General features: G+C 37.1%; 1 protein-coding gene across 8 annotated transcripts in view; it reads left to right on the top strand.

The window, feature by feature from the left end:
- Positions 1–2,260: 2,260 nt before the first annotated feature.
- The window catches only part of LOC138139832 (agrin-like), a 149,121-nt gene continuing 141,886 nt past the window's right edge, over positions 2,261–9,495 (top strand). For all 8 annotated transcript variants that reach the window (XM_069060364.1, XM_069060358.1, XM_069060362.1 and 5 more), the window contains exon 1: positions 2,261–2,892. In XM_069060364.1, the coding sequence (XP_068916465.1) occupies positions 2,406–2,892 (487 nt within the window). In that variant the 5' untranslated portion in view covers positions 2,261–2,405. The remainder of the gene's footprint in view (positions 2,893–9,495) is intronic.

Below are 9,495 nucleotides of genomic sequence, written 5' to 3'. Positions count from 1 at the left end.
ATTTATTTCATAATTTATTTAACGGTTAGTGGAAACGTCGGTTGTAAATATTATTTTAAAGTTGCAATTTTCGGTTGTTAAATATTTTCCAGCCAAACCCATAGGCCGATTTGTGGTCGTTATTTAGCAAGCGTGTGGTAACGAGAAGTGTGAAAAAGCTAGGAAAATTGCCGGAAACACAATCGGAAAATTAAATAACTGTAACAACTTGTGGGATTATTTATGCGGTATTTAGTCACAACGGGATATCGATGCTTCCTCTGGGACTATCCTCTAGAGTCTAGAGTAATGTAGATAAAGCAAGATTTAGGTGAGGAATTTACTTTGTTGCATCGTGCACTATTAAATCCCACAACTGCTCAATTAAGTGAAAAATTCGACGAATAAGGAAGCTAACACGACTGTCCATTCATCTCACACCGGTAAATGTCACAATTGTTCACCGCTGATTACAATAAAATGATTTGTATGGAAGTCGGCTAATTTTCCCGCTGGATTTTATTTCCCCACTCGTAAAGTGTTATTACAATGTTAATTGTGCGTATACCACATGTTTGATTACGCAGGTCAGAATCGGCCCTAGAGGAGAGCACTGCGGGACCCTCGATGGTAAATTTTCAGGTGCATATAGAAGGAAAACGGTGGTCGATGCACACCGACCGAAATCAGTGAAATTTATTATTGGTGATTTGATTTAGAGTGCACAGTGATAGAGATCGTTCAAATATAAAACGTATATGTCTCGGCTGGTGCAGTAGTGTAATGGCATTAATCATGTCATATATCGTATTATATAAAATAATAGATGAATTATGGGTATTATGTAAATATACGTGAACTCTGAACTGTGCGCCCCAGTAGCGCAACTTGCTACATATGGTCCTGCATGTAAGCAGATAAATAGCATGTCAAACACGGTAACATACAATTTGTAACAACCTGTCAATAAACTAATGCTTATTCTTCAGTGTATAATGCTGTAGTCTACCGCACCAGATTTGTGAACATAATATTGGACAACTCACTTCTTCTGGATACATAAATTATGAAGTCGTGTTGATTTTTCTGCGTAATTATCGAAATATCATTAAGTTTTTTACGTCGAAATTACAGGTTTCTGGCCGCGGTATGTATATTCCTTTTATGCTTTTATTAAGCTATTACATTATAACTATAATTTACGGCAGTGTTGATTCTGTGTTGCTTAGTTGATTTCGTGATCGCTTTTGTAATTTTCTTCCATATAAGCCGAGAAAAAAATTTTAACGGCTGTTAACCTGTACAAAACGTGAAAATCAGGTTACGTGTCGGATAATTTCCTCACGTTATTAAACGAATTACAAGAATATTTTTGCACCTTTGTGCGATTTTTCTAACAGCACTTCCCCCCTTACCGAACCAGAACTTCGCAACAAAGAATGTTCGTTATGTTCCGGACACATGATTTATTGTCTCGATAACAACAAATTTATTTCCACACACAACTAAATCACTAAATTTGGACTGGACTTATTCTAATTTGTGCCTTCGACTGAAACAATATTTGTGTAACGTGTAGGTGTTTGCGATGCAAAATTATATTTACGACAATGTGTCGCAATTCTTAACGAGATTTCTTCTTTTTAATTATTTAGAGACACCCGGCTTTCGAGTCATCAACATATTAACACTTTTGCATGTGCGTGAAAATAAATCTCGTTTAATTAACACAAAAGCCTCACATACTGGCAGATCGTTGTATCATCTTGTCACATTGTAATAAAAATGAGAGAAGGGAAATAAAGCCAGGTAAAGGGGTGTTTCTCAATACGTATTTTAGCAAAAATAAAAAATAGTTTCATCTAATTTTTAATGATTCTAGTTTTGATGTTTCTTAGCGTAAATTGTTTGTTTTTTTGAGTAGTTTGTTAGCGAGAGAAGTAAATTAATTGTGATCGGGTGAAAATGTGAGGAAGTCGTAAAAGCTGTTTGTTGTTGTGAAGTGAAGGTACATAATGGAAAGCCGAAGAATATAACTAGCTGGTTTTAGGTCTAAATAGGGCAATTATGGCGTGATTAGTTGTTTCGAGTTGTAGGCTGGGAGTGTAAGTTCAGAAATGAGGGAAAAGTTGGTGTGGGGATGACCGTCTGTGTTAGAACTGTTATTGAAGTAAAGATCGTGTAAACATTAACCGGTTAATTAAACTCTAATTTGAATGAGTGGGTTGTGGTCGGGATGACCAATGGGGTCCAGCTATGATAGAAAATCTCTTGAGATGTGATGTTAGTGCTAAGCTAGCTGAAGGAAGGAGCGGTACCGTGCGTGGTAGAGTGTTCAGCCAGTCATGCCGCGTCTTTAGTCGTGCGTGTTTCTTGCCTCCATAACACCGTCAACAAAAAGGGTGTAGGCCACGTGCCACTTCAGTATGCTTCGAATATATTTGGTACTTTCAACCCTATGGCTCCACATCTATGCTAACAATCGGCACGGCTTCTTGGCACGCCGCCAAATTTCAGCGAATCCCGTTTTCCTGCCCCGTTGCAAATACGACGAACACATAATTAAGAGCGAGGATAAACTTCAAAAACAAATCGATCTCGCCAATTTCGTCTTCACTGGCAAAGTGACGAGTGACATACGATACCACGACAACGACACTATTGTCTTCACCGTTTATGTTAAGCGATACTTCAAAAACAACGCCGGCTTGAAGGATAATCAGGAAGTGAGAGTGCTGAAAACCTTGTACGATGGCGAGGGAGTTAAGTGCCGACAAGTATTGCGTTATAGGTACACGGCAATCTTTATAGGTCGCAAACCGCAAAAGCTCCAAGAAGCGGATGTTCATCTGACTATTAGCCCCGTACCAGTTACTTTAACTAATCTTGACAGGGTTAGCGCCGCTACTAAAGGTAAGTGACGCGATTGAATTAAAAACCGCTCAAAATGCCATTCAAGAAACTAAATTCATCCCCATCGAAAACTAAAACACTCACGCTCTAATTAACAACTTATATTTGCCAAACTTTTTTTTCCTAAACAACGTGTCCGTCCAATCGAGATCTGTTGAGAAGATAAATTGCGACAAATACGTCGACAATTATTTTCTTAAATGAAGCCGGCTGCCGAGCTGCTGGAATCGGCTGTCAAAAGCAGCGTGTGAGGCAAGAACCGACGTATATTAAGTCGTACCTAGCCTAGTCTGATTCGTTTTTTATTCGATCGCACGCTACGCGCGCAAACACGATTTATGGCAATTATTACGAAAAATATAAATTCTCGACAGATTTTAGCGATAAATAATGCTGGCAATCGCCCCCTGATGAGCCGGTGTCAAAATGGATTAAATTGATTTCATCATTTTCGCATTATCTGGACATTTTTCGATAGATGGAATTCAGATCTGCTTTTGTTGTTGTGAAAACACTTTCGAATTGGGTAATATTTTCGGGTCCTCGGCCTAATTAATGTGTGGTTTTTTACAAGAAGGAGAGCGCTCGTACCCAACAAAACCCACAGAAATGCAGTAATTGACATGTGTTTTATATGCACTTAATGAAATTACCAGTCACTGTAAGTGCTTGTGCCATATAATTATTATGCTTAGAGTTAATTCATCAAAAGATGCAATTAATTCTTGTCTTGCTCCGGTTTAAAAGGGAATGATTTAAGTTCCGAAGTACGTCATTGTGTGAAACACAAAAGAGTTCCCGCGCATAGGGAACACTCACGATTATTTATTTGGTCCGATTAAAAAAAAATAAAGACCGGCGATACTTTTGTACTAGAGATTGTTTATGCGTAGGAACCCAATAAAGCTGTCAATTTAAAATTCTGAAATGCGGTGTTAGTAGGCGTCGTGGCTACTTACATCGAGTTTTTTGGGGTCGAGTAATTACAGGAAAATAATAAAATTACTCCGCACATGTAGTTGTAAAATTTGCATTTTTACTTCCTGCGGCTTAACTTTGGCGGCACCCGTTGTTGCAGCCAGTCTCTGACCTTTCGTATCGCCAGAAGACAAAAATGTTGTTTTACACATTTTGTGACACTCCAATTTACTCGCGATACTCCATTTCGATACAATACCCACACCTAATAAATCATTCGTCGAATCAGATGCGAGATGCGATTTTTAAACGATTAACTGCTCGACACCTGAAGGTTTTTCGGCTCCGCGGTCGAAGCTTTCAGGTGGTCCTTGGAAACAATAACGCCATTCAAGCGCCACTAATAGTACGTTTTTATAAACAAAACCAAGTAAACAAACCGACGTTGCATCACGTCGCCAAAATCGTATTCAAATTGTGACAAGCCGTGTGGGCAGCTCGTTAGAAGGTGATTTTTAATTACGTTTTTAGTGTCACCTCGAGAAAATTACGTTGTTCTACAAATCCAGGACACTCCAGTGGTGTGAAGTGTTAATTTAGTTGATGTTTTGTTCGAAAATGGGATTCCTTATTGCAAAACCATCACTTGAAATGCGACGAATGCGGTACCATCCAGAATTGAAAGCGCCAGTTCGGTTATTAAAATTCTACTTTTATAAGTCGTCTTTGTTCCAGTTTCAAGTTACGAAACAAAAACGACCTGCCAATTCACTCCTAAGTCATTAATTCGAACATTTCGATTTTATAAAAACTTGTACAAGGCGAGAAAACTGGCGAAACAATTTTTTAACAACAATTTTATATTATATTAGCAAGTGTAGTCGGCGAAGTTGAAGATGCGGTTCTACGTGAGAGAACTATTCTAAGATTTTAATATGACCAGATTATGTTTTGAATTAGTTTTGTGATCCCAGTCCGGTTCACGGTGTTCCGATTTTGTGCGAAACAACTCCACCGGTGAAAGTAAAAACGGTGCAGTGTAATAGGAATATATTTTAGTTTTATCTGCAACGTACACTGTCTAGGCTTTAGGATAATGTGGCTGTTAGGCACTCGAATGCGTTATTGTTCGAATTATTAATTTTTTACGGCAGCTCTCCAGAAACTACAGAGCTTATTGTGTGGGAAAGCTTGTAATAAACGTAAAAAGTATTCCACGAAGTACAAGTGTGTAACATGATCGGCTCCTGGGCTCAACTCAGTATCTTACATTTATGTGACAGGCATATTATCGCGCTAGGGAGTATTAGAATATCTTGCTATAAATTTGAACCCGCTGTGATTATAGAAATTTTACGAATTTCCCGTGATGAATACGGTAGCCACGTCGAGCTTTCGGCGCTTTACTACATTTTTACCATCGCGATTACACCCACACAGCTAAGTTTATTGTTAGCATAAATTAGTGTAACTGTTACGGACAAAGACGATAATTCGGCCAATAACGTTATTGGCCGGTGAATGACGATAATGGCCAGTCAAGTTGGACATTAACCATAATGACCGGCCAATAACGTTAATGTCCATGCAATTTGGGCAATGTTGATAATTCATAACATAACATAATACAAGCGCGCTGCACAAAAAAATTTGAAAATTTGAAAATTCGAAGTACCATGGATCACTCTCATGCCACAACAAAAATGAATAATTTTGACTACTCTACCTATTATTTGAAAAATTAGTATTTTTCACTTTGTTCTGGTGGTTTTTTTAGTTTTTTTTTTTTATTTACTTACGTTACCAAGTAAAATTTAATAAGTGTGAATAATATTTTTTCACGTAGTCACAATATATTGTATATATACATAGTTTCAATAATAATCATGTAACCTATATTAACATTCTCCAGCCGTTTTTGGCCATTATCATTAATGACCGGGCAATGATATTAACGTTGGAATAAAAATGACATTTTTTATAACATTGCCCACCCGCCACGGGCCATAACGTCAATATCCGGTCATTATCGATAATCGCCAGGAAAAATGGACATTCACGTCATTGTCCGGCCGTTATCGTCAATGTCCATTTATCGTCTTTGTCCGTAACATAACGATTACATTGTCCGTTAGTTGTAGCACACGGTCGTGTTGTTGTATTGTCAATTATTACGTAATGGAGCAACCTGGTTGCGGTTATTTATAGGTGGCGATAATGAAAATCCAATTATTTTATGTAAAATTCAGGACTTTGCGCTTAATTTCAGACGATTTAAAATATTTTATTGCAGCCTTGAAGCCCGATAATTACGATTTCTCAAAGTTGTCGCGCAGTCTGCCATTCGAGATAATGAAAAACAGTGTTTATAAGATTTTTACGGTCTGAAAGTTTCAGCACACGGGCTTGTTAACAAATGCTGCAAGTTTAAATGTCGGCAGGTGTAAGCCATAGTTATTTAAATATTAATTGAGTGATTTAATTTAGCATTATCGGTGTATTCGGGTAATACGGCATGTATAAAGTTACCTTGATATGTAAAACATGTGGCGCCATCTAGAACAGGTATGTAGGGCCTTATTTATTACCATCGTTTAATTGATAATTAATCGTTTGTCGGTAATTACAAGCTTTATTTACTTTTACCTTCAGGATACCCAAACAAAAAATTAATAACCTATAAAATATGGAACTGAAATTACAATGAAATCTTTATTATTTCACATACAATTCTTCCACACAAGCTGCAATAAATAACTCTAAATATACGATTTTACGTCCTCGGAGAGTTCCATTTACGACGTGTTTCGAAAAAATATCGTAAATTATTGTATATACTTTTAATTCGCTCCGGGTATCTTTATAAAGTAGTCCGCCATACTGATATTTATACTGTGGCCCGTATAGTCGGACTACGCCGAAAATAATATATAACCCTTCACGAAACGTACTTCGATTTTTATTTGCATGCTATGATTGTTATTGCCGAAACAATTAATTACGACCTTCCAACTTTTTCATTATGGCGTTTGTTATCCCTTAAGCACGGACGCTCAAGAATCGATTTATGGCTTCACTAAATTCCCCAGTAATAATCACTAAATTTCATTCGTCATACTAATCGACCAATAAAATTGATTCACTCCGGGCCCTGTGAATTTTATACCAATTAAACAATGCGAAAACGTACTCCGCAATCGAGAACCTCCACAGAAGAGTGAGCTTTATCCCGAGGTGCGTAGATTTTGTGAGAAATATCAGCAGAGGCGGAAGCTCGCGACAAAGACAGACTCGCTACGGAGTGACGCATGTTGCTAATTATTCATTGTTATATCATAGTGGAAATAATCATGTAACAGTTAATCACTAATTACTCCTCGCAGCTTCGAGCAATCAAAACAAACTATCTAATTCGAGACACGAATGTCGGTAAGTCTCGCGTAAACCTCTTAACTAATGTACAAATCTAAAAAGTCGGCGTGGAGTTGTCAAAGTCTGATGGAAAAGTTCCAGCCCCAAAACTGTACACGTTTAAAATAATTTCGAGGGAATCGTACTAATTCCGGGGCTTCGGAATCTGGGTACCTTTGAACGCAGCTTTCCATAAATTATCTATAATAATGCAAATTTGGTGCACTTAGGTCATCCAGGACCCTGATAAAACACCATTTCAATATCTGTAATACGGAAGCGTCCCTCTGGGATATCTGTATAATTGTGTTGAACAACAATGTTGGGTTAGGTACATCCGAATTTATTGATGAAAATGTCGGAGGGAAACGGATCTGGGAACTGAAAACTGCACATAACTACATCGTTACCATAATAACAGAGCATTTATTTAACTTTAACAGGAACGGACACGCGTGAAATGAAAAATGTGTTCTTTGTGTAACCAAAGTGACGCTAGGTTGCGAAAATAAAACGACCAAGAAAATAGTGAAGTTCTGCTTTGTCCCTGAAAGATTTGTGTACAAATAATTGAACAAGTTTTAAATAGCCGTCACTGGTGTTGACACTCGTCCAAGTATTATTATGAGCGTTACAACTTTCTCAAATATGAGAATATTTTTTTGATTAAAGTTTCAATTAACTGGCAGATGAACTGTTTAAATCCTTGTGCGAGATAAATCACCCGGAAGAGAATTACCGGACTTTCTCGCCTTAGATTTGGACTATTAAGGGTACTGACGCTTTACTCTTTCTGAATACTTCTGGTTCTGGGTCTATTTGAATCATCTGGTACAAAACGTACCGTTTATATCCAGTCGAGTGAATCTAAACGTAAATATGTCACTTGTTTTAAGGGACCGTAATTTAAGGAAAGCACATTTTTCCGACTTTTACGATCGTTTTTAAACTAAATTAGATATTACTATAAATAGTCAGGGGCCAATTTGTTAGGAAATGTGTAGGTGCGTGGCTTTTATATCTGTTACCTTAACTAATTTGTGGCTACGGCTAATCATAAAAATTTAACGACACAATTTATTCGGAAATATACAGGAAAATATTAACACAACAAAACTCGATTTTAGTAAACAATCACGATAAAGCTCCTGGTTTATTACTCCCCCAACAATAACAAGCCCTTTCGGCGTTGTAGTTGTGTTGCAAGTTATTTACACAAATATCTGCTGCTAAACAAATTTCTACAAAGGAGCTAATATTGGGACAACAAATAAGTTGTTATTTGCAATTTTTTGCCCCCGATCGATTACAATCTCGCTTTTACTGCCAATAAACATTTATCATTTTTAAATCGCTCGGGTAATTATGAGTTCTCCGCCTGATTTTTATGTATTTGAAGAAAAGAAAATTTACAACGCTGCCACTTTGATATACTGACTTAAACAAACTATAAAATGGACACTTAAATTGTGTCCGATTTTTATATCGGGTTATAATTCAGGTATCGAACCAGTTGTAAATAAATTTAATTCGAACACTATTGTTGAAGACGGTCGACATTTTCATTTGTCAGGGATGATTCGTGGGGCAAATATAAACTGCGAGATTTATATTAATGTTAAGCTCGCCGCAGATCGACCACTGTTTAAGCACAGGACACGGAATTGAAATCAGTTATTTTGTTTTAGTCGGAAAGCTCGCGGACGGCGCATGCGTCCCAACCAGACGAGACTAAAATATTTTGGTAGTTGACGGAAAGTTGGGTTTATTAATATTGGCCAGTGAATTTTTGCATTTTAATGGCCAACATGTAAAATAAATTCGGACGTGACCTGTTGTAATAAGTTTTTTGGGAAATTAAATCGCATCACGTATTATTATGTGAGCCGTAAATTTTGATATGAAACTGTTAATCCAGTTTGTTCCAATTCAAATGAAATTTGTTAACAATAGCGATAATTATTGACGACGGTTTTCAAGCCCCGGTTATACTATCTCGGACGTAATCGTAAAATGTTTTATTTATAACGTGAGAAGCTCACAAAAATAATTACACTGCTACCTTATAAAGTGTAATATATGTCAATTTGCACCTGAGAATTAGGAATTATATGATGGCATCGGCGCATTGTATCGCATCATCACAAGTGTAAAGTGGAGCTATTTCCTGCACACGGTCTACAAATCAACCAGTTACAAGCGCTTAATTTGAATTAATTCGAAAAAATTATTAGCTTTAATAAAATTATTCCAACTAGTGCAACGAGCGCAAGT

The sequence above is a fragment of the Tenebrio molitor genome, chromosome X (assembly GCF_963966145.1).
Source record: "Tenebrio molitor chromosome X, icTenMoli1.1, whole genome shotgun sequence".
NCBI classification, from domain to species: Eukaryota; Metazoa; Arthropoda; class Insecta; order Coleoptera; family Tenebrionidae; genus Tenebrio; species Tenebrio molitor.
Note: the sequence above shows the minus strand (reverse complement) of the source record. Positions and strands in the feature narration are given on the sequence as shown.